At 37.9% G+C, this 26709-nt stretch overlaps 1 protein-coding gene across 4 annotated transcripts in view; it reads right to left on the bottom strand.

The window, feature by feature from the left end:
- Nucleotides 1–3083, bottom strand: part of Etv1 (ETS variant transcription factor 1) — a 90364-nt gene extending 87281 nt beyond the window's left edge. Inside the window, exons 1-4 of one of the 4 annotated variants that reach the window (XM_074065053.1) lie at nt 2073–2419; nt 1777–1973; nt 1511–1642; nt 555–642 (exon numbers count right to left, since the gene is read on the bottom strand). In XM_074065053.1, coding sequence (XP_073921154.1) covers nt 555–642; nt 1511–1555 — 133 coding nt within the window. In that variant the 5' untranslated portion in view covers nt 1556–1642; nt 1777–1973; nt 2073–2419. Of the gene's footprint in view, nt 1–554; nt 643–1191; nt 1370–1510; nt 1643–1776; nt 1974–2072; nt 2420–2886 lie in introns of those variants that run through there. The other 3 variants (XM_074065055.1, XM_074065054.1, XM_074065052.1) reach the window with 3 other exon arrangements.
- Nucleotides 3084–26709: the final 23626 nt, after the last annotated feature.

The raw sequence follows: 26709 nt of genomic DNA on the forward strand, positions 1-26709 counted from the left end.
CTAATTTCAAAAATACTACTGTAATTATTAATTAGGCCTTAAGTATGATTCAGTGAATACTTTAAGGCCTATTAACAAGATGTAGTCATCAAACTCACCCATGAAAATTCTGATAACAGTGTATGGTTTCAGTATAAAGTAGATGGGAAATCAATCATTTATGTTGTTTAACTTGTAATAAAGTTGAAAGAAAAACGTAAGCAGTGAACATTGCTGTTTATTTTGTCCTACCATGTTGGATATTTTAGAATTTATTATCTTAGTGTAGGTGATTAGTTATATGCCATATGGACAAGAACAAATACAAAAGAATGATTAAAAGAAGAATGTCACTCACTGTGAAGTTTTTATTTCCTTTTTTCATTAGTTTGTGACAGAACCATATTGGATACAAGTTGTCACATTATGGTAATTGCTCCAGGTAAAAGTCTCAGTTAAATTCACTAACTTCTAAGTTTATTATTTCTAAGGTAAGATTGAAGTGCTCTCCCTCTTTAGAAGGGTAGATAGTGTAGGTCACTGAGGGGAGGATTCAGCTCAAAATCAAGCCTCACCTTCTGAATCATGAGCCAGATCTCTGTTAATGAATTTTCTTTTCCTGACATTTGTTGGTTTCTCGTTACAATTTCTCCCACGCTGACTCTACAAGGGAAAGATAAAATCCTTTAAAAGAATATAAACCTCAGATGTCACACACATATGCGCGCACACACAACAAAAAAAAGAAAGAAAGAAAAAAAAACCTGCATACATAACATAAGCCTACTGGATCCTCTCTCTGAATAGAAAAATAAAAGTTCACAGAATCCATTCTAAGATTCATTTTCTGCCTTCATTTTACAGTGAAAGCTTGGGCAGAGAATTCAACATCAAGGGAGAGTTGCTTCCCAGTGCCGATCCTAACACTACAGTTACACATATCAGTTATACATATTCATGACATCTCTGCATCAAAACAACATTAAGCTATAACACTTAAAGTCGTTTTTAGGCTGGATCAACACTAAATTAAAATGCAATGACTTTCATTCTTCTTTCAGATAGCACTCCCAAACAAAAAGAGAGTGGGGAAATGAAAAAGAGAGAGAGAGAGAGAGAGAGAGAGAGAGAGAGAGAGAGAGAGAGAGAAATATATATAACAAAACCCCCAAACACTCCATGTAAACAAAAAGTGTCAGCATTTGTCTCAACTTCATTCTTTTCAATGTGGCAGACAAACCCAGCCACAAACTTTGAGTGCTGCCCTCCTTCTCCTCTTCCACTCATCTTGGGCACTTTAATCAGAAAAGAGGGTCTTAAAAACAAAATTATGCCTTAGCCAAATCACTGAAAGGTAAGCTCATTTTGAAGATTGGGCTTCTAGAGGCAGAGTCGCCCTACAGTGGCAACAAGGCAGATAAAATATCTGCAGTCCCAACCCCCTGCCCCCTCCCTCCTCATTTCTCCCTCTCCCACCCCACCCCCGTCGGAGTCAAGTTTATAAACAGCAACTTTCGAACTGATCACTCACATTGGTGACCACGTAAGGCACTTGCTGGTCATAAAATCCATCCATTCCGCAGCTCTTCGCAAATATTAGCTCAGTATTTTATATTTTGAGCATTTAGCTGGAGGTTTCCTTAGGATCTGGACTTCTATCAACCTAGAGGGGAACAAGATGGCTTTTAGGCTTTAAAAAAAAAAAAATTCATGAATGAAGCTCTTGAATTTGCATAGCTAATTACCCTCTGACAGTCCCATTCACAAAAATAACCCTCCCAACACTGCCTCCTTCACCTGGATCCAAAGAGAGCCAAGAGAGTTCACAATTTACATATTTTCGGTAGTAGCAAAAATCCGAACAAGAGGCGATGTATTTATTTACACTCTGGATGTTTCCCTGCGCGGTCGGTGAACCCCGGGCAGCTCTGATTCTCAAACGTGTGCAAAACTAGCAATGGCGATCAACGAGACTTGCTTTGCACCTAACGGGACTAAAGAGACGGAGACACCTCTTTCATAAGGATAGTTTTTGCAACCCACAACCATGCAATTATCTGGAGAGACATAAAAAAGTTGTTGGAAAGACCCACCTGAAGGCCACGCTAGGCGAACGGCTGCAAAAAAATCCCTCCAAATTTAATAAAAACATTAATTATTGCCCAGCACTTCCCCTTGGAAGCCGAAAGCGCCTCTGACAGAGCTCAATTCGGTGGTTTTTTCTCTACTTCTCCTCCAGGGGCCTCCAATCCAAACTGATGGATCGCTGCCTCCCATTGGCTCCACGTCTCTTTCACAATATCAGATTTCGGGCTGTCAATCAGGCGGCTTGCTGCCCCTTCCCGCGGGTCTCCAGCGCCCCTGTGCCCCAGCGAGTGTGCGCAGGGTCGGCACACTGGCCAAGCCGCGGAGGAAATCGACTTCCTTCCTAACTCGCTGCTTATTGTGAATGCGCCCGGGGATACCGAAACCATGTGCACCGAGTCGCCAGTCTTACTTACTGGTGTGTTTGGTTCATTATGGGGCTGATTTCCTTATGGTTCAGGTGTACACGCTGAAGCGCGATCCACAAAGCCCTAGCCCCCCAACATCTGCAGCCCCACTACTCTTGTCTTGACAGGGAGCCCACTGCACTCTCCAGCCTTGCTCCCACTAACCTTTTGGCCCAAGTTCTCCTCTCATTTTTCTACACTAACCACCACTATAGCTTGTGGAATAATTTTTTTAAAAACTCATCCTTGATGAAAATGAGCGCCTGTCGTAAGAAAGTATAGAAGCAGAATTGCCCCACGGTCCACAGTGGAGGAGGGGAGGAACAGAGAGGGACTAGGTGGCTCGGATGCCCTGGGGACCCGCACGTTTCCTGAGCTTTTGTTATGTACACACCGAGGGGAGGGTGTCACTTACTGTACTGGACGCTTTCACTTCCTCTCCAGCTTTGAAACAGCCGGAGTTGGGGGCGAGGGAGCTCGAGTTACAAGGACAATAACGAGGACATTAAGAAAAGAGGGCTGCATCTCTGAAGCCACTTGCCCATGGGGCTTGGAGTTCCAAAGTGCCTCTTCATAAGCCACGATCTTACAAGGGGATGGGAGGCCTTGGGGAGGAGAACAGAGGCTCAGCGGTGTTGAAATTTACTTATGACCCTGGTGGCCACCAGAGCGAGTGCCCAAAGTAACGTTTCCGGCAGCAGTTCCGCCTGTTGAAAACGTGCTGTACTTCTCAATTTCTACTTGAAAGTTTCCTTCCTTAAATGGAACATTGTGGAGACACATGAAAATGGAGTGTGAGCGCAAAACACTCCACTACGGACCCATGAAGGAGGAGCATGATCTAGCCTGTCAAAAATAAGGGAAAAAAAATCAACATTTCCCACTAGGAAAATACCTACAACTGTGGACATCCAGGACAGACACCATGCATGCCCTGCAACCCGTAAATCAGTTTGCAACGTGAGCATCCGAAAACATTTCAGCGGGAATTATATTTTAAGCCTCACAAGGCAAGCATTTCGGGCGCAGCCCGGGTGGCGAGACTGCAATACTGAGATTCTTGTGAGGGTGCAAGCAGGAGAGAAGACAAAAACAAGGGATCCCGCCACTCGGCATTCCCGGGGTGACCCAGCCCCTGTAAACGTAGCAACAGTTTCCAAAGACCTTCTCTGCGGCCCGAGCCTGACGGGTATCCAGGGCAACCGGGAGAGGGCGGAGCTTCGGGTTCGGCCCCCGCGAGTTTCTCCTCGCAGCCAATAACAAACCGTAAATTTCCAGCCCATTGTTGTTTATAGCTGACCCCGCAGCGCTCCGTTAGGAGATTGGCCGCTTTAGGAAAGGGGGCGGAGCTCTTCCCGCCCCTTCAGCCACCTTTCGGCTCCATTCACAAAATCCCGGTCTTTCTGGGTCACGTGGTTGGGGGCGTGGAGGGGCAGGGGAAGTGACACAACAAAGCCTCAAGTTCCCCAAGCCACAAGACTTTTTTATGCCTGGCTTTCTCCTCTTTGTCCCGTCCGTAGAACAAATACTAGATGAGGAGAAGGAGCTTTGAGCCGGGGAGCAATAACGAGAGAGAAAAAATAAATTGGAAATTAAAGCGTTCACTGTCTAGCAGAAAAGCTGCGCAAAAGGGAGAGAATTTTCTCCTCGAAGGGAGAGAGCTTTCAGGAAAGACTAAAACTTTTGCCTGCTGCTTCCTCAAGTCATTGTTAAAAGTGCAAACAGATTACAGAACGATTTCAGTTTTTTCATTTAACACTGCACTTTTCATTTCTGCTTTTGATTTATCCCACAGGGTCAAATTTTTTTTTTAAAGCTTCTTGCAACAATATTCCAGGTTTTCGCTGGCTGACAGTTTTAGTTAGTTTCCCAATTTCATCAGCCCTGGACAGGCCCCTTCCCCTCCTAGGATGCTGGCATGTCCACCAATGCGCAGCCGCTGAGCCTCGGTTTTTCCTATGAACTGCAGGGGCTCTTTTAAAAGAACTCATACCTACACCCTAGGTGACCTTCACAATAATGGACAATGATGTACTCATGTGAATAAGCAGTCGTCCTCGCCACAGCTCTGCTTTAACCCGCGTACAATTTTAAGATGAAGCGTGCCCCTCTTGGGAGGGAATGTTTGAACCATGCCCGGTTCTCTCCCACTTTTCCTTGTGCCTTTTTTCTGCCTTGATATTTAGTGAGACATTTCCTTTCTTGTTTCTGTGCCTTGATACTTAGTGAAACACTAGCATCTGGCTTGGCGCCTGTTTATCTTCTATGCTTAGCTCTGGGAAAAACCAATAGATCCAGGGGCTGAAGACGCTGGAAGAGCTGAAAATGTGTTTTTCAGAAAATGTTGCTGTGGTGGAAAAAGTCTCCAGAGGCAGCTGCTCTGTCCACAAGAGAGGAACGTCAGAAGTTGCACAAAGTTTCCACTACTTTTGAGAATGTCTTAAAAATCAGTTTAGTAAATGCCAGTCCTTCTTGAATGGAAAATTTCATTTTGGCAGGATTTCAGGCGTAGAATGGCAGAGCAGAGGCCAAGAAGCGTTGACATTTATTTACTTGTCTTTTGAAATCCCGTTTGGGTTTTGAAATAAGAGCTCTTGAGACAAAGTAACCCCCTCCTCCAACAAAGTCCATTTTTTGAGTTTGGAAAGTTTTTAACATGCATATAAAGCTATTTAAAGCTTTATAGTTCCTTTGCTGCTATTTTATAAAGTAAAATAATATTCATTAGTGGCTTTTCTGCAGTTAACTTATGGCATTATACTGAAAATGCATGTTGTTAAATAAGTGAATTTCTAAAAACGGTTTAGGAAAAGAAACTAACATGGTACTGCTTGTTTAAAATGATTAATGTAAGTGAAATTTTCTCAATTGAACAATGGCTTATTTTATAATTCATTTTATGCTATTGATGGCCTAGTTTACATAGGGCCTACATTAAACAGAAAAGGGAAAGAAAAACTATTAAATAGCAAAATTGGCAAAAGAAATTAACAAATGACAATAATTCCAAAGAAAAAGACAAGAGTCCTAACAGAAGGGTGAGAGATAATAGTGGTTTCAGTGGGCTGTCTGTGGAAAGGAGGAGTAGGAATTTGACCTAGTCAGAAGGTAAGAGACTATCAAAGAAAGACAGCAGACTATATTCCCTCTCCCACTCTGAACACTGCGATTGTCAGCTGGTGAAGATCTGTAAACTCCATCAAGTAGAATAAATGTAAATAGCTCATGCACTATAGGTTAGAACAGTAGACACTTAAAAGATAAGGACTGGCTGAGTGCCTGTGGCTCATGTTTGTAATCCTAGCCACTCACGAGGTAGAGATTAGGAAGATTGTGGTTCAAAGCCAGCCTGGGCAAATAATGCATGAGACCCTATCTTGAAAAAATTCAACACAAAAACAGGGTAGGTTGAGTGACTCAAGTAGTGGAGCATCTGACTAGCAAGGGTGAAGCTCTGAATTCAAACCCCAGTACTGCCAAAAGATAAAATATATATAATAAGGACAGAGTTTAACCTGTCAAGTTGGAAAAAAAATTTTTTTCACTGTCCAGAGATTTGCAGGTTAGGATAAGCGTCCTCACCTTCTGGTTGGAATGTGATTTTTATAACCTTTTTAAAGTGAGTTTTCAATATCTACTAGACTCTAAAATGTATACCTATTAGATGCAATAATCCTGATCTGGGAAGTCTATCCCACAAAACTCAAAGTAGGAGTACATAGGAAGTATTTATAGAAGGAAAAAAATCTAGAAGCAACTCAATACCCACAAATGAAAGAATGGGTTTAACATACTTTGGAATTCAATTTATGACCACAAGCCTGTTGAAAAGTATGTTATTCCCTTGGTTCTCAAACTTGAGATTACTTAATAAATTCAAATTCAAATTCGCCACATGCCCAGGGGCTCATGTCTATAATCCTAGCTACTTGGGAGGCAAAGATCAGGGAGGCAAATAATGTGTGAGACCCTATTTTGAAAAAAACCAATATGAAAACACAGCTGGCAGAGTGACTCAAGAGGAAGACTGCATGCCTAGAAAACATGAGGCACTGAATTTAAATCCCAGTACTATCAAAGGAAAAAAAAATTCAATTCTTAGGTGTCTCCATAGGCTTGAGCTAGGCTGCAGGAAGCAGGTCACATTCAAATTCTGTTGCAGGTTTTGTTGCAGTTGGTCCTGATATTTCTTTGAAAAACCCTGGGTTGGATTTCTACCAGAACTGCAAAGGGAGGACTGCAGTGCGTACTAGTGAGACATGTTTTATTTGACCCATACAAGGCGAACCCTCCTGGGGAATTCACTGTCAACATTTAAAATTCAAACTACACAAAAATCTACACTTCTAATATGTTTGGAAAAAATCGGAGAGTATGATAAGCCTAAATTTCCACATGACAAATCCTGTTGCAAGGCAGAAAGAAAGAGTTTTTCAAGGCCACCATCAGCAGAAACTGATGGAAAGGAACAAATGCTGCTTGTATGGGATGTGGGCTCTCAATTTTGCCTTGGTTCACACTCTTCCCCAATCCGTTTGTCTTGTTTATGTTAGGTATCTGACCTTTCTAATGATTTATATGTGCCATCTATGAAACGTGACCTAGCATTTCAAATGAAAAAAAGCAACAAACAGTATACACTATCATGCAACCTGTTGTTTAAAAGAAAAAGTCAGTGTACATAAGGGTGGGTGTATACACATATACATATTCTCAAAGTTTGCTTTTTTTTTTTCGCTTTTGTCTTCTAAGGAGCTTTATTAAACAGTTTTTTTGTTTGTTTTGCAGTACTAGGGTTTGAACTGAGAGCCTACACCTTAAGCCACTCCACCAGCCCTTTTTTAATGATAGGTTTTTGCAAGATAGGGTCTCATGAACTGTTTGCCTGGTCTGGCTTCAAGCCAGGATCCTCCTGAACTCTAGGTAGGATTACAGGCATGAGCCACTGGCGCCCAGCTTATTTTTATTCTTAATTAATCACCTTTCTCCCATTACATTTTAACATTATAGTATAATGTACACCTGTTTATGTCCTATAGTCCTTTGGAGGGGTTACAAGTCATTGCAATACCTAAAAGGATCCATCCTTCAAGAACCAATTTTCAACACTTGGAGGCAATATCTCCCCCACTGAGAATGATGTACTTAACATTTATTTTCTTTTTATAAATACTGTATTCACCAATGAATATTAATTTTTAGGATCAAATAAAAAGGCATGGAAAGATATACATCCAGGCTGTCGCAGTGGTTCAAATGGTAGAGTACCTGCCTAGCAAGTGCAAGACCCTGAGTTCAACCCCCAGTACCATCAGAAAAAAAAGATACACGTCGTCTTTCTTCATAAGTTAAGGTTACCACTAGTAGATCTGATTGCATGTGAGTAATAAAACATAATTTTTCTTCTAGCTCCTGAAATGGTTTGTTACAATATGCATGTTTCATAGTCATGCTTTTTAGAAAGCCACTAAAGGGAATAACAAATTAATTTTAGTTTAAATTAAAATTAGTTTTACAAGGCAGCAGAAATTTTTATTTCTAGAATAGCAATATATCTAGCTGGTCATGGATCTTAAGTTTTGAGTGATACATAAAGGTTGAAATAACTGAAAGGGAAGGAACAAAACATAAGTCTTTTATAAAGTGAATCCTTTCTAATTCTTTTAGAATTGAGGATATTAAGTTGGTAACTTTAAAGGAAACATCAGCAGACTTTGCCAATCTGCACTTCTTATGGTGGTTTTCTGGGTAACAGTGAGCGTCTCAAGTGTGGTCAACATGCTTTCTTCAAATGTAAATTTTTGGATTAGTAGCAAGACAAAAAAGACTTAAAAAATTGGTTGTAGAAGTAAAATTTTTTTCTCCTGAGTTACAACTCAATTTAGAGTGATGTAAAGTACAAGCAATAATGCTAACTTTTTATGTGCATTAACCATTAGGAGCAGTAATGTTCCCAGGTCACCTTCCCAAAGTACCTCTCCATCCATTCTTCCTGGAATAAGTTTGCCTTCCTCACTTCTGAACTCCCTCTTGTCAACTCTCAAAACTGGCATTTCTCTATAGCTTTATATTCTGTGTAAATGTTTATCATGGTCTTTTCATTTAATAAACTTCTTAAGTCCCTATGTTCTTTGTCATTGGCTCATAGAAGGTGTTTATTCATGTTTTTAGGTGAATAAATTAATGAAGGAATAGCATACTTCTGAACTATCTTCCTCCAAAATATAAACAAATTTCAAATATTAAACTAATGAATGTGTGAACAATGACTGTTTCAAAAACAAACAAACTCAAAACTAAAAAAAACAAAAACAAAAACTGGACACCCAAAAAAGGCTGGGATAACTGCATATAAATAACTTTAAGATAGATGTTTGCTCTTACAAGGCATGGTATTATATACCTGTAGTCCCAGCTACTCAGGAAATTGAGTGGGAGGATCACTTGAGGTCAGAATTCAAGACCAGCTGGCAAGGCTGATGAGAGTGATTCAAGTGTTAGACCTACAAGTGGGAGACCTTGAGTTTAAAAAAAAATAAGACCAGCGAGCCAACATAGTGAGACCCTTATCCCAAAAAGAAAACCAAAACAAAACAGTTCTTATTCTTGAGAATATATTCCCCTAAGACTCCCTCTTTCCTACTCCCTCCATAAAAGGTAACTATGAAAGGTGCTAGATATGCTAGTTTGATTGTGACAACCATTTCACAATGATTGTGAAATATATCAAAATATTTCATTATATACCTTAAATAAATACACTTTTTATTGCTTAATCATACCCTCAATAACACTGGAAAATAAAAAGAAAAAAGTTTACTCTTAAAATTCTTATCAAAAAACAATAAAAACCTGAACTGAGCTAAATATATTTCTCTAATGTGTAAACTTATTTCTTTTTTAGGCTCAGAAACATATTTCCTTGTCACTTCTAGGGATGTGTAACCTATGTGATCAATAGCAAAGTATCTAAAGTATATAATTTAGGATAATAGCTTGTACTAATATAACTTTTCTCCTCTCTTTCATTCTTCTTTATTTATTAAATGAAGAATTTATACCAGATGCTCTAGAAATTCCTTACAAAATAAGTCCCTTTATTTTCATATTTTTAGTCAATGGCTGTGTTGAGCTCATACCCTGAAAACAACAAACAAACAAACAAAACCAATAATTTGGCATCAGACAGCTATGAATTTGAATTAGAGCAAGATCAGATTACTTCAACTCCCTCCATGTCGATTTCCACATCTGTATAATGGATATAAAACCTATTTCCAAAAATCACTTCAAAGAGGAAATGAGATAAAAAGTATTTCAACCTCCTTGCAGAGTCATTATTTCATAAAAGTTGCCATTATATATTTAGAGCTTTTCTCTAATATATGACAACAAACATCTCTTCTCAAGGTCAGCTCTTTTTGACCTGATGCAGTGGAAATCTGTCTGTTTGACTTTCTGGATGGCTTTTAGGACTATGCTTGACACGGGTTTAAAAGAGTATTATGCATTCCTATCCATGTTGGGTCCTATTCCTTGTCTCTAATATAGACAAGGGATTGTCTTCTGCTCAGACAGGGGACTGACACATCAAAATCTTCTCCCTGGTCTCTGATGGTCAGCTGACTTGATGCCTATCATGGCATATCCATAATCTTGCAGCTAAGATCTCCTTATTGAGTTCAAAAGTCTAGCACAACAGGAGACATACTCTCAAGAAAGTAAAATATAATAGTGGTCCAAAACCAAGCAGTTTCTAAAAAGGAGGCAAAAGAATGGCCTTGTGTCCACCACTTCCTTAAGCCCTAGAAAGTCTCCCCTGAATAAGGGTCACCAATGATATTTAAGTCAGCTTCTTGGTATTTGAAGAACAATGTATCTTTGAACTTTGTAATAGTGATTTCACTTCTTTGTGATCTTTCTGAATTCCCTTTTATATTTAAAATGTTCTTTTTGTCCTGAATTTCTTCTCAAGTTTAAAAATAGCCGTTTGACTACAGGCATTTCATGTGAGCACATCAAAGAAAGCTACAAATCTTCTTTGTATCTGTATGACATGTCTAAATAAAACTCAGGGTTTTGTTCTTGGTTCACTTTTCGATTGTAAGTTGAAATTACTCCCTGCTTCAAATGTGTCAAATAACATCAATGTTCATTGGCTTATCAAATATATTTGGAAAAAAACATAGTCCAACCAGAAATAAGTTATTTATGAATGGAATTCTTTCCTTTCTTAGGACAGATTTGCATGAGACATTTTTGACATCATTTGAATTAATAAAAAAAAATCAGCATTATCAGAAAGTCACTTAGGAAGCAGAACTCCATTACTTCAGGTATTTGCATGGATGGGGCTTAAAAATAATCTTTACGTTTAGAGTTAAAACAAAGGTATTGTTTTATGTGCATACACATATTGTAACAGCCACTCTTACTGAAATCTACTCGGAGTTTTTAAAATAATAAGCATTCTTGGTTAAGATACAAGACCGTGGCATTGATTATAAGTAGTTCTTGTTACTTGACTCATTCCTGATGTAATAGGAATCTGAGTGCTTGAATTTGGACGTTTCCTCATGACAGGAAGAAGCATCAATAGCTCATGTAGTCTGTTATCAATTTCATAACTACTCTGGTTTTCTAATACTTAATCTTGTCAGCTCCTACTTAAGCCTTCACTATTTGGTCACTGATCGAGTACATTGTAAGTTATTCTTTTTCAAACTGTTTACAATGAAAGACCTTTATTAATTATTTTTTTCTGGGTTCTATAAACTACTCTAAAATTTAGCAGCTTAACTTAGCCTACATTTGTTATTTCACAGTTTCTTTGATTTGAATCCTGAAGCAATTTAGCTGGTTGTTTCCGGCTCTGAGTTTCTTCTGAGTTAAGAGTCAAGCTTTAAGAATTTCAGGCTGCTATATCTAGAGCTAGGAAATCTGCTTCCAAGCCCACTGGGGGTAGTTGACAAGTCTCCATTCCTGGTTGACTGTTGGCCATTTACCTCGGCTCTTTGCCATGTGTGTTTCTCCACAAAGTTGATGACCCAAATGGCTTCCTCAGTTTGAGTAAATGAAAAGGGAAAGTCCAGGTGGAGGTAATAGAACTTATCAGGGAAGTGACCTACCATGGCTTCTGTCATATGCTATATTGATCTTACAGAGCAAACTTCCTACAAGGTCAGAGGAGACAACCCAAGAATATGAATGGGATCCCAGAATATGCTGGAATTATTGGTGAGCATCTTGCAAACTGGCTAAAGACCTTTTTTCTTTTCAAAATGTCTATTCTACTTCACATTGATCAAATTTATTTGCTGTCCATATTTATGTAAAACTACTACCACTATTGGACCTGAGATTCCAGGACAGGGATTTTATCTTATTCATAATTATATTCCTGTCACCTAAGAGTGCTTGCCAAATAATAAATATTCAATGACTATTTATTGAACTAGTTAATAAATACATGTGCTCTATTTTAAAAGCTGTTAAAACCAAGGAAATACAGAACTTCAAGGTGTAATATCATTTAGGGATTTGACATGTTAGGGTGAAGATTTGTTTGGTTTAAACCAAACTAAATCCATTATGCTGAAGTTTAAACTTATTTCCTCCATTCAGAATTCATCATCAGTCTGTAGGCATTTGTCATATTAGGAATATATAGTAAGATAGCATCCCCCAAAGTTAGGAGCATAAGCTAAAAATAGAGAAAAAATCGCAAAGACTTCTTCAGAGGGACTTTCCATGATCCCACTTGCAGTTCCCTGGTCAGTAAAAAAACAACAGTTCCCAAATAGAATCACTTGGGCTAAGGTTCTACAACACCAAACTAAAACCCAAGTTTCTTATTTGTAAGCTCAGATCCTTCTAAGAAATCAGCATAGATGGCCAAATGCCACAAAGCCAATAAGATATTTCTTAAATTCTTATAAAGAAAGTAACCAATCTGTTCTTTATTACTTTTTTTTTTTTTTTTGCTCTACTTCAGTTTCTTTCTGCCTATAAAACTCACTCATGGGGTGGGGGAAAGGTGGTCCAAACAATGTATATGCATGTGAGTAAATGTAAAAATGATAAATAATAATAGTAAATTTTGTCTCATTGGTGCTAAAACTTGGTAAAGTTCCACTTGGTAGAGTTATGACAGGTACTAAGAAACTGCTTTGAATAAAAGCCTTGACTTTCAGTTGGGCCTGCAAATGCTCTGCCTCCATTTTTAATGTCTTCCTTGTTCTGTGGCATCTTCTGCTGATCTCCTTGGATTCTAAGAATGACAGGACTGATGGATACACATCTAGGGACAAGAGTGGAAACTAACCCCCCAGGCAGCCACTACATTTTTTATTGTGGTAAGGACTTGCCTGGCCAATCCTGAGGTAATGAGTACCTGGACCATGCCTTTTACCACACTGGAGCTATTTAATAGTTATGCACACCTCTCACCTCTGTGCTACTTCTTCATCTATCTAAACCAAAGCTCTTGTCTGCTCCTCAAAGATGGGTTAGAACACTTTCTGACCTCTTCTTGTGCATGGCCAGGACACTAACACATCTCCTTTCTCCTTTCTCTGACCCTCACCAGTACTTACCTACTTATTTCACATATTAGGGAGAATGGCTAGGCTTACCATGTTGGCACCCCTGGAGATGGGGCTCTGGCCTAGGGTACCTGTCACAGAATGGATGCCTCTTGGTTCATGAATCATTATAAAAAAACAAATACATCTTTGAAACTCAAGTTGGTGAAATTCTTTTCTTTAATTCCCCTAATTCAGTCATTCTCTAATATATGAGAAAACATAGCTAGTATGCTTTATTTCCAACACAGGCCTTAGCTTGTTCAAAGTAAGGAGGAATTTATTACTCTTTTCTAAATCCTGCTTCAGATGCCAATAACAAAACATACAATTCTGCTTTGTTTCATTTGTGCTTTCACTTAAGGCCTTACCTCTCACCGTTTTGATCACTGTTTTGTTCTCACTCCTCTCTTCTCTTTAGGTTTTTTTATTTTTAATGTGGGTATTTATTGTTGTGGTGCTGAGGATTGAACCCAGGACCTCAGGTGTGTTAAGCAAAAGGTCTACCTGTGAGCTACATCCCCAGGCCCTCCTTAGTGTGTGTGTGTATGTGTATGTGTGTGTGTGTGATTTAAATTGTGGAGTCTCCATATGAGCACAATATTCTCATGACTTTTCAGTGATTCTGCTCTCGTAATTTCATATTACCTAATTTAGTTTAGAACTAAGTGATGTCAGTGTGAATTTTGCATGAATAAGGAGTGCAAGTGAATCTATTCAAATTAAATGAAAATTAAAGAATCATGTTCAAGGTCATTTGCTTTGAAACATGACCTGCTTCACAATTAGCATTATGTAAAATTTTTCAGTAATCATGGAAATAGCAAGCGGTCTACTATCCCAAGATGAGTAAAATAGACCAAATCCTAGGGTTTTATAAAAATTTGGATAGAAGCCTTTAAAATTTTGTTACTTTTTACCTGTTCATCTGTAAAATATGAAGAGAGAGGGAGGGCTAGACAAAGACATTTGTTGGAGCTCTGCTTTGCTGTGTTACACGGTGGCCACTTCACATACTGCATGATATCTCTCACCGGATTGTTGGAATAACACTGCCAAGCGGTACCAGTGTCCCATTGGATAGCAGAGAAAGCAGAGGCTCAAAAAAGTGAAAGAGACAGGTGATGGCTAAGCCTATAATCCTAGCTACTCAGGAGGTAGATATTAGCAACATCATGGTTCAAGACCAGCCTAGGAAAAAAGGTTTTCAGACCTCATCATGACCAATGGCTGAGTATAGTGGCATATGCTTGTCACCCCAGCTTTTCAGGGAACTACAAATAGGAGACTTGTGTCCAGGCTGGCCAGGGCATAAAGCCAGACCCTGTCCCAAAGTAACCAATGCAAAAAAAATGAGCTGGCAGAGTGTGGTAGGGCTGGTAGAGTACAGTAGACCGTTTTTCTAGTAAGCATCAGACCCTGAGTTCAAACCCCAGTACCACAAAAAAAAAAAAAAGAAGAAAAGAAAAGTTAAAGGATTTCATCCAAAGTGAAGAGACAGTAAGGAGAAGAACGCTTGGACACATTAAAGAGAACAGTCTGCAAATCCAGCACTCGGGGCAGAGGCAGGAAGAGGAGGAAGAGGAGGAGGAGGAGGAGGGGAGAACAAAAGCTGAGCACTGGTGGTTCACACCTGTAATCCTAGCTACTTGAGAGGCTAAGATCTAGAGGGTTTCAGTTCCAGGTTCTCCCAGGCAAATAGAGTACCAGACCCCATCTCTAAGATAAACAGAACAAAATAGATTGGAGGTATGCCTCAAGCAGTAAAGCTCCTGTTTTGCAAGTGTGAAGTTTTGTGTTCCAATCCCAGACCCACAAAAAGGAAGAAAAAGAGAAACAATTTATGCTTTTTGTGGTGGGACTGGGGTTTGAACTCAGGACTTCACGCTAGCAAAGCAGACATGCCACTGCTTGAGCCACACCTCCAGTCCAACCAGAGTTTGTCTAGGAGGAGGGACATTATCTTGAGATGCTAATAAATGATTCCTGAAGAAGACAAACAAAAAGTTTCTAGGGAAAGTCTGGGAAACTGGATTGAACACAATTAAACCAATTTAAAACAAAGCAAAAAGTCCTCTGGCATTTTTTAGAGCCCTCAGTATGCTAACCTGCTGCCACTCAACTCTCTATTGGGGACTTTTTGGTGGGAGTGGTGCCTCCAGGATGTGGTAGAGAGCAAGGATGAGGCTAGAGACAGTATAACTTAAACTTCCCAAATTTATGTGGTCACCTAACACTTTTTCCCCTGGAAGAAGGAGCTCCAGGGGAAATAGGACTAATGCTCTATTACAATTTGTGAAATACTTGTATAAATTATTAGAACAAAAGAAAGCAGCAGTGTTGAGGGAGTTTACTGTTATGGCTGCTAATTTTACAGACTTTTTATTACCGTGTGGACGTAAAAGATACTTTTTCTAAGGAAAGATGTAGTAAATTGATATCTACTAATATTACCTGAAGTGGCAACTTAGACACACACCTCTTTCTCTCTTCCTTCTTTTTCCTCTTCTTCATCTTCTCCTTCATCCCCTTTTCCCTTTTCTATCTTTTCCTTTTTCTTCTCCTTTTCCTTCTTCCTCTTCTCCTCCTCCTCCTTCTAAGTTTTATAAAAGCAAGGATTTATTTTAGTATAACAGGATCAAGTAGGGACAAGTGGTAGGGGCAAAGAGAAACATGTCCTGCTTCCCACACAGGAAATGGGAGTAAAGACTAGCCTCTGAGGAAGTTCTGTCTGGAAGCGGGAGGGGGTGGGGAGATGACCCAAACAATGTATACACATGTCAGTAAATGTAAAAGGATTAAAAAAAAAAAGAGAGACTAGCCTCTGCCTTTTTTTTTTTAATACCTCCATTTTTGTTTTCCTTTTTACTACCCTAAACCTATACATCTGTTAGATGTCTATACCCCTGATGAATTTTCCACCCAGGAAAGCAAAGAAATAATTTCTCACTGAGAATTCCTGGGAGAGAAGGGCATGGTGGTGCATACCTGTAATCCTAGCACTTGGGAATCTGCAGCAGAAGGTGGAGAGCTTCTAGGCCAGGATGGACTGCATAGGGAGATGCTACCTCAAAAAACAAAACAAAGAAACAAATAGAATTTCAAGGAGAACCTTTGCAGAAATTTGATGGTTCTTGAATAATTCATCAGTTTACTCAGATTTAGGCTTGATGAAATTAAAAAATATATAACTCACATTATAATAAATACATGTTTAAAAAAAAAGACAGTATTTTATTTCACCAGATAAGATTGCAACAATTAAACAAAAATGGCCACTATAATTAATAATACACTGTATTTTTTAGATACCAAGAGTAGATTAAAAAAAAATTCTTATCACAAAAATAATAACGATGTGAGGTAACACATAAGTTAATTATCTAATTACTTCATTTAGCCATTGTACAACATTTATACAATATAGTTCAAAATATCATATACATAACAAATGTATGTTTTTTATTTGTAAATGAAAAAAAAAGACAACAAAGAAGGTGGGAGAGAAAGATTACCTACATTTAAGAAATTATTTTATAAAATAAGAATACATTTTAAGAACAACAAAAATAACAATGTACAAGAGAACATACTTAGAATAAGTCTTATAAATTAAACTTGACAACCTCATAACACAGTTGCCTCACCACTTTGTGAATTTTTTTTTTTCTATGTAAGCACTTGACTATGGGAAACTACTTTTTTTTTGGTGGTGCTGTTGTCACCGGTGTGGAGTCTGTGATCAGAAGATTTCCAAACTCTTTGGTCCCATGTGGAAGAATCCATGGTAGGGCAAGTAAGTGTAAATGGAAATACAAGAAGGAGCATGATGGGGCCTAGGTGGAATCTGGAGGCAGAGAGCATGCTTCTCTCCTCCAGATGCTTTTAAAACTACGCTAACTTACCTGAAGGGCAGAACCATGTGATTTCCATCCAATAATCAATGAGTGGGGAGGGGCATGCTCAGTTCCCAGGCCAGGTTGAGGGTGGTCCGTTAGCCAGAGCATGGTTTACCACATTAAACTTGGAGGCCAGGAGAGATTAGGTGTCATTACCTGGCTCCATTGACCTTGAACTCCTGAATACACCTATGTTCATTCTCAGGTGCCCCACCCATGAGGGAGGAAGTTCCCATTCTTTCTAATTTACTGTAATTAAAACGGAGTTCTTAAGGTGAGTCAGGGAGGGACCTCAGTCCCAAACTTTCCCTAATCCTAACCTGCCCCAGTACTAGAGTTTGAACTCAGGGCCTTGTGCTTGTTAGACAAGCACTTGAGCCACTTCTGTCACCTGGGAAAACTATTATTCTAACTTAAGTTTCTAAACCAAACTAAGTTGTTTGAGTCCTTTGCTCTTCTTCATAGTGCAGGAAGTATAATGTGCTGTGTATTGCATAATACTCTGAAAGTATGGGACAGAACCCTGCTGTCTAATATAGTATTATTTCTGCACAAAGTCATATGGTTGTTTACACAAAAAGTGGCATTCCTGTACCATTCAAAGGTCTACTGGCTCAGATCAGGGTGCACCATCAAAACTATCTTTTGGTTTTCAGAGCATTTTTAAATGTTATCTATGCCTACAAAAATCTGGTTCTCCTTCTGGCCTTGTTTAAAAAAATTATTTTCAATCAGATGCTGGTGGCTCACACATGTAATCCTAGCTACTCCGGAGGCAGAGTCAGGAGGATTGAGGTTTGGAAAATAGTTCATAAGACCCTATCGCAAAAGAGAAAAAAAAAAAGCTTCATAAAAAAGGGCTGGTGGAGGCTTGGAGCCAATGGCTCACACCTGTAATCCTAGTGATTCAGGAGGCAGAGATTAGGAGGATTGCGGTTTGAAGCCAACCCAGGCAAATAATCCGAGACCATCTGGAAAACACCCATCACAAAAATTGGGCTGGTGGAGTGAGTCAAGGTGAATGCCCTGAGTTCAAACACCAATACCACACACACACAAAAAAAAACCCAAAATAAATAAAAATTAAAAAAATTGTTTTCAATTTACAATTTATAAAATTGACCTTGGCTATGTTTTTGGCATCTAAAAGCCTGTCCCTTATGATTCTGAGTGTGGGTTTTAGTGGGAACTGGATGATATCTGCATGAAAAGGAACATTTCTGTTTCTTAGTTCTTCTTGTTTGGGAAGAGATGATAGAATGCCAGCATCTGAGGAAGTAGGATCGAGGCTAAATAGAAAGCAGGTAAAATTCTGGGGAAAAGTTTTGCACAACTACCTATATAGCATGATGCAGGGGTTAGGAACATGGTTGTGTTTCAACTTCCATAGGTCCTGGATACTTGAAGAGACTGCAACTCTCTACTGTTCTTCCCTCCATCCAAAGTATGTGAGGAAATGTGAATGATGAAAACAAAGTCAGCCCTACTATATAAATGAAACTTTTTGTCGTTAGCAAATTATCTGTTCTCGCATGGATTTCTAGAAACACAAATCCTTTCTCAATGTATAGCATGTATTATCAATTTTACCATTACTAGAAAAGAAAAATGGGAGAAAAATGAGGATATGGGAAAGAAATATTAGGCTCTACTTTCAGTCCCATTTGCTACATTTACCGTTGGTTCTAAAGAAGAATTTTAGATAAAGGACTAATGTCAAGAATGGCTGAAATGACACTTAAAAGCAAGGAAAGCCTTAATATATCCATGACCTGAGACAAAAAGTGCAAGTGAAGGCCACAGGCCATCTTTCAACATAACAAAAATTTAAGCTATTGCTCACAGCCCAGCAAAAGCTTTCATCCCAGGCCAGACTGAGTGTTGGAAGCCAGAGGAGCTTGACACGGGCTGTGAGCTTGAGTTATGGCTGCACACAGCATTGTGAAAGTGGGTGGGTGCCAGGCCTAGGCTGGATCTGCCTCAAGCCAGGACAGTGACTGTCTCTGTCCAGTTCTTCAAGCTGGAGGGTGTGCAGGTTCCAATCCTCATAATCCCCTAGGAAATTAAAGCATCTACAAATCCCCGGCCAATGAAAGGGGAAGGAAGGAGCGCAGTAGTTATCTGTGGAGTCCAGACTGTCCATATGCTCTCTCTGAAGGAAATTCAGTATTGTCCTGTTTAAACAAATGCTCCCACTCTATTGTGCTTTCCCCAGCCGAAGCTTGGCTTCTGTCACCCTACGTGTACTACTGTGTCCTCTGTTCTGAGGACATCCTCTTCTGCCATTCCCTTCTTTGTAATTCCCATTTACTCAATGGGGTATCAAACTTTCAAATAAACCTTATGTGACTAAAATTTTTAAAAAAACCAAAAATGCCATCACTAAAAATAAATCAATAAGTAAGCATAAAAGTGGTTTTGTGCTCCCATATGTGTGTGTCGGGGGGAGGGGGGCTGTAAAACAGTGAGTCCCACTACAGAGTTGCTTAAATGTATCACAGTTCTCTTCTATTATTCCCACACTTTTTTTTGTGGCACTGGATGGGGTTTAAACTTAGGGCCTCATGCTTGCTCAACAGGCATTCTACCACTCCGCCAGCCCTCTCTCCTGCATCTTCGAGAATGAGAAGGGGAGAGATGTATACAAATATTTTATATTCATAGTCTCATCCTAATGGCTGGTTCTTGCTCAACACAAGTCTCTTAATTAAATGAAGTGACATATTTAATGAAAGAATTACAAAGAAGGGAAATTTGCATTTCCTATTTGATAAAATGGATACAATATATAGAATTTAAGAATAGTGTATTACTACTAACCAGGAAGTGGCTCGATAAACTATTACAAAAAAAATTTCTTTTAGACTAAAGTCATATATATATATAGTCATAATTCTGGACCTATAAAGGAAAAAGTTGAGATTTTAAAATAAGTATTAAAAACAGGGGTAATTTAGGGTAAGTCAATGTGTATATGTATAAAATTATAAATACAACTTTTGTATATAAAAGAGAGGGTGAGAGAAAGCATCTTCATGACATATTTGTCTTTTCATAAAAAGTTTACTGCAGCTGGGCACCAGTGCCTGTAATCATAGCTACTCGGGAGACTGAGATCAGGAGGATTGCTGCCCTGGGCAAAAAGTTCACAAGACCCCATCCCCAAAATAACCAGCATGAAACCAGAGCAAAATGGAAAAAAGGCATAAAATGGAAAAATGCATGTGTGTGTAGTCTAGGCCAAAACTAAGGAGAGTTATTCTCAGTCTATCTCGATATTTCCCATAGTGGTATTATAACTTATAGAAGGGATGGAACAAACCCCGGGAAATATGTACATGCAGAATTGCCTGTGGTTCCCAGAGAGTTGAGCTGGTAGATAAGTCATAAAAGTCCCAATTCTGGCATTTCAGGTCCTTGTGGCACCCCCTGGTGTGTGTGTGTGTGTGTGTGTGTGTATGTGTGTGTATGTGTGTATGTGTGTGTGTATGTGTGCGTATGTGTGCGTGTGTGTGTGTGTGTATATGTGTGTGTGTATGTGTGTGTATGTGTGTGTGTGTATGTGTGTGTGTGTATGTGTGTGTATATGAGTGTGTGTGTGTGTGTGTGTGTGTGTGTGTGTGTGTTGAGGGGGAAGGAGGAATGAGGGACACTGACTCCCATCTCAGCATGATATTTCCTATGAGACTGAAACTAAAAAAGTCAGTTAAAAAAAAAAATCCTAATTTCTTGCTAGCCAAGCAAGATGAGGCTTAGGGTCAAATTCACTTTGATTTAATGAAATAAAGATGATATATTTCTTGCTTGTCAGCTTAGGAACTAAAAATTATAATTCTCAAGAGTACCAAGTAATAAAAATGTCCTTCAAAAATGTATATAAACATAATTCTGAATAGTTAGTTAAAATTATTTTAGTCTGCTGCAAACATCAAAAGTCAAAGTTCAAATTACATATAGTATATCAATAAATAAATGTTCCAATAGAATGAAATGGTGTTATATGTGGTGAAAACAAATTCGTATTCTATAGGTAAAACTCCTCTACAATTTTGATATATTAAAATAAAAAGCTCTCAAATTTAGTTTTACAAAATGAAGGGATGAAATTTAAAATAAAAAATAATAAAGTATTCTTCAGCACTTATCTGTGTATGTCACTACACATTTGGGAATTTCACCTCTGCAAAGCTTAGTTATCTTGTGAATGAACCTAGTGAATTTGTCACCATTCATGTGGCAGTTGGCAGAAAAATTGTGTATCAATTTCCTGGCTGTAGTCTCAGTTCTGTCCTTAACTTTTCTGATTCTGGTACATCACCTGTAAATTAAAACAGTTGTAATGGGAGATCTCAAGGCTTCAATCAACTTGAATTTTCTTTTATGATGATAATTTTCTCAATTACTTTATTTTCCTGATCATTAGTGAAATGCCTTAGAAACCTCATCTTCACTGTCATCCATGACTGGGCATAAAGTGAAACTATATCTCAAAAATAATCAATATGTAAAAAAAAGGAGTTGGTGGAGCAGCTCAAGTGGTAGAGCACCTACTGAGTGCAGAGCCCTGAATTCAACTCCCAGTACTACCAAAGAAGAAGAAGAAGAAGAAATTTAAGGATTATCAACAAAAAGTACAGTTAAATATATACTTACAGATTTTAGTAAGCATCATGATAATGTGATAGAGTTTCTGAAATAAAATCTTATTATATCACCTAGCAAACTGCTTTTATATAAAGTTTTGCTTAGATTAGAACAATTTTACAAAGAGGCCATGGTTTGTTAAAAGTATTAAATGTTGAATATTTCATTTAATGGTATCATTTTCATATAGAAGGCCAATTTAAATGTTCAAAATATCTTTTAGTGTACTTTAAAAAATATTTTCTGTAAATTTGTAATTTTGGGTAATATACCTCAGAATCAACCAAGGTAACTTAAAAATTTGGATCCTCAGCAATTTTCTCTTGCATTTCATTACTGGAGAATAAAAGTTATACCTTTTCATTCTTCAGTTTGGTGCAAACAGGAAATAAAATCTAAATCTGTTAATATTTTGAAACACAGTTTCTTTATTTAAATTGCTTGCTTGAGCCAGGCATTGTGACTTATGCCTGTAATTCTAGCTACATGGGAGGCTGGGAATGGGAGGGTCGCAGTTTAAGGCCAGCCCAGGCTAATAGCTCACTAGAACCCATCTCCAAAACGGGCTGGAGGAGTGGCTCAAATGGTGGAGCACCTGCTTTGCAAGCATGAAGCCCTGAGTTCAAACCTCAGTCCCACCAAAAGTAAATAAGTAAATATTTCTTATTTGAATGAAATTATTATAATTTCTTACACCAAAAGACCTGAGTAGTAAAGAATAATTATTGTAACAGTCAGATAGACATTTTGTCAAGTATAAAGTCAAAATGGAGTATATATTTTTTAGTTTCATGATAGGTCAGTAGAAATTAAATGCATGATTAATTTTCTCTTATTTTCCTACAAGTTGCACTTATGTCAAGGAATGCTTATAAGTTTATCTTTAGCAATAAACCATATTAAAACATTATATTCATTTTAGATGTTAAGCATAAATGTCTACAAAGTAAAAAGAATTACAGACACATGTGGTAGGTGAATCACTGTTCTCAAGTCTTCACACCTTTCCCATGCTTCCTTGCACTTTGCAGTGTAACTTTGGATTTCATTCCATTACAAACTATGATGCTGGGCTTAGCCAAATTATTTCTTCTGGCAGTGGATTGTAGACAAAAATGATAATGTGACTGCTGAGTATATTTTTAAAGTTTCAGTGGTATGCCAAGAAAATAAAGCAGACCTCCAGGTAGTTGCTACTCCTTTAGTTTAGCCTCCTGAAGACCAAAATATTTGCTCATAAAAATAACATCTTGCCTGGTGAGATGACACATTCCTGTAATCTCAGCATCAGGGAGACTGAGGCAGAAGGATTGGGAATGCAAGGCCAGCTTGAGCTACACAGTGAGAACTAAAAAAACCACTAAACCAAAATACCTTAAACCAACTATTGTGTGCAGCTGAAACCAACCACTGAGCCTCAGCCTGAAGTACAACTCAGGGTAGTTCAGCTGAAGCACAGGTGACAAACAGTTGGTACAGTGGAAGCATGGTATTGATGCTTCTTGTATGTGATTACAACTTTGCGATCACTGATTGTACAGCATTGCTTCAGCAACAGAAGAAACTCATACAAGAGTGAGGAGTAAGTATATTAACTAATGAAATAAATGTCGAAATCATTTGGCTAGAGAATTAATCAAACTTCTGATCCCAATGTCAGCATGGTTGGACATGTCATCGTGATCCTCACATTTTTCAACCATGGTGTTAGATGGGTGGATTTTAAGGTCCACATACATTCAAAAGGCAAGTGTTTTTTCATTCCAAAATTGGTAAAAATGTCAAAAGAAAAGAAATTTATAATTTGAGTGTGTCTAGAAAATCATTATTGTAAGTCACATGCTTTTATCATTTATACATTCATTCAATGGTTAGTTCAGAATAACTGTCTTGAGTATGGAATTACGTCAAGTATCATGAGTGTTCATAAGAAGAAGAGATGAGTTGTACTTTACCTTTATGAAATAAAAAAACTTAATGTGGTATATCAACACACCAAAAAAAAAAGTTTAAGTGTTACAAACTAAGAGCTTCAAGTGAATAATCTCCAGCTGCAGAGATTAGAAACAGCTCTTGGGAAGGAGATGGTATTTGAGTTGGGTCTCGGTGGACATAATTTCAATAGGAAGAAATTTAAGGTCATTTATTGGTGGGAGGACAAGCATGGAAATGGGAAAGAAGAAGGTATTTGAGGTGGTCAGTTCTACTGTTTCAGTGGAGGATTCTGTGTCAGGGAGAGGATGGAACTAGGGCTGAGAAGAGTGAGATGGGGCCATGTTTTTTTTTGAGAACTTTGATTTCTATGTTCAGGAGCCCAGAATTTTTCATGGAGAAAATGACTAACTGCTACAAGACACTGAATAAGAGAGTGTAATGAGGATTTTAGAAAATCTAACTGACAATGTTCTGGGAAAAGAGATGAAAGAGAATCAAGAGAAAGAAACTACAGAACACAGACAGTTCTACAAGGACCCTGGCTCAGAGAGTAGGGTGAGTATTTTAAACACAAACCCTACTAATGTGCATTCATTTTTTTTCCAGAAAGGCAGAATATTGGTAAGATAATACGGTGCAGTTACTAAAAAGAGGTATCCTACTTCCTTTAGGTTATAATAAAACAATAGTTGTTTTGGGTCTTGAAATTTTAATTTGCATAAGAATCACCTGGGGTTCTTATGAAAAATACAGATTTCTGGGGCTCAACCCTAGAAATCTGAAACAGTAGATGTTATGAGTGACCTAAGAATATATATTTTATTTTATTTATTTATTTTATAAAATTCTATCTTTACTTATCTTAGATTTTAACGTTTTTATTAGTATATAATAGTCATACATGAGGTTTCATTGTGATATTTCCATATATACGTACAATGCACCCTGGTTTGGTTCATCCTCTCCATTATTATCCTTCTTCCCTCTTCACCTTCTTAAAATGACTTCAACAGGTTTCCATGTTCCATATTCATACATGTGTAGAAAATACATCAACCATTTTCACCCTCCTTTACCTTCTTCATTTTACCTTTTCCCTCCTACTATTATCTTTCCCTTAGCATGACCTGTTTTACAATCCTGTCCTCCATTGATCAGTGTTGTGTTGCCTTGGTATTTTGCCTAGAAATATATTGTACTTTAATCAGTTAAACTTCCTCCATTACTCTTCCATATCCTTTTTCCCTACCCCTTATTTTTCAACAGTTTTCAGTACATCTCATTATGTCTTGTTCCTACACAGATGTGATATATTTCAGAATTATTCACTCTCTATTAAAGGGTATGTATTTTAATAAGCACCCTGAATGATAAGGAAGAAAGTGATCTGCAACTCAATGTTTAATACCGGTTGGGGAATGTAGGGGTAATACTAAAAGGAAACATTTACCACCCACTTCCTGTTTACTAGACACTTGGGGAAATGCATGCATGCCCACATTATCTTGTTTCGTCTTCACAGAAAGCCTAAAATGTGGCTACTAATATTATTTTCCAACTTACTGAAAACCAAGAATTAGAGGCATTAAGAAGTACTTTGAAATCGTAGAGTTAGTAAAGGATAAAATTCAGGATGGGAACCAAAGATTATCTGACTTGAGAACTCACATTGGAGATATTCATGATATTACAAACTGTAGCTTTTGTCTTTCTTCTCCTTCTTTCTCTTTTCAAAAGTTTAACTGATTGGGACCAGTGCCACATTTAACAAGATTGCCTGATTAAATTTACTCCACTAAAAAATTTCATTCCTAAGTAGAGAAAGACCAGCTGGAACATAATCAGCCATCATAGTGGGATGCCCTAGATATGAAGATGCCTGTCCTACCAAGAATAATACATATGCACATAGCAGTAATTCCAAAATAAATATAGAAAATTTCTACAGCATGTGTTATTATAACCATTTAAGCAAAAACATAAGAACTTTAAAGTGGGACATTATCATTGCCTTGAAGATTTTTTCTCCCTTTCTTAAAATTGACATCTCAAAATAAATTCATGATCTTGAAGCCTAAGATCATTATTCCTTTAATTGTCTAAAGGAATAACCCACAATAAAACACAGTAAAAGTTACATTTAACTTCTCTTCAACTGCTTCTTGACTGGAACTAATGTATTTAAAAAAAAAAATAGCCACTAACTTACATGCATTTCCTATAATACAGAAACAGTAGTACCTTCTGTTTCCTTAAGAAAAGGAATGAGGTTAAAATATGTTATGGGCTATATTCAAGCTTCAATCAACCCATTACTGATGTTAATTCTACTCACTCTTAGAAACAGGCTTAAAAAAAAGAATAATTAATAGATAGATTTTCCCTAAAACTTAAGAAAAATACACAAAAAGTTTCTATGAGTTGAGTATCAATTGATACCTGTCATCAGTTATAGTTTTCCATGTTCAAATCCAACAACTATTCATTGTGATTTTATTTGCTCCTAAAGATACTGACTGAGGAAGAAGTGGTGGCTGTATGTTGTCACTTTTACTTGCTAATGAGTTTTTGTTTTATGTAGTAACATTTTCCCTTTGTCCCCTGACCTGAGATGATCGTATTAGAAAAAGTTACTTTAATCTCAGATTTAGTAATCAAATTCAATTTTCCGAGTTTTATTTTTCCAGGCTTTTTGGAGATGGCACTAGTTTAAAGTTATTCAGAATCAACTGTATCCCACATACTCTGGTAAATTGTACATAGACAACTGATTTTTCTGCTTTTCTCTTGCTGTGTGTCCTCTTACTGCTTCAGGGAACGTACTAACTCACAATTAGAGAAAAATTAAAAAGCCTACTCAGTTCTGTAAGTAGAACAGTTGATATATGATCAAGAACATGTATTTGAAAAATACAGCATATGCAAGAGTTATAGAATTTCTTTTATTTATTTATTTATTTTTTTGCAGTACTGGGGCTTGAACTCAGGGCCTTCACCTTAAGCCACTCCACCAGCCCTTTCTTGGTGATGATTTTTTTTGAGATAGGGTCCTACGAACTATTTGCCCTGTTGGCTTTGATCTGTGATCCTCCTGATCTCTGCTCCTGAGTAACTAGGACGGTAGGTGTGAAACACCGGTGCCTGGCTTTTTGATTCTTTATGACAACCATTCATCAC

This window comes from Castor canadensis, chromosome 2 (genome assembly GCF_047511655.1).
Source record: "Castor canadensis chromosome 2, mCasCan1.hap1v2, whole genome shotgun sequence".
NCBI classification, from domain to species: Eukaryota; Metazoa; Chordata; class Mammalia; order Rodentia; family Castoridae; genus Castor; species Castor canadensis.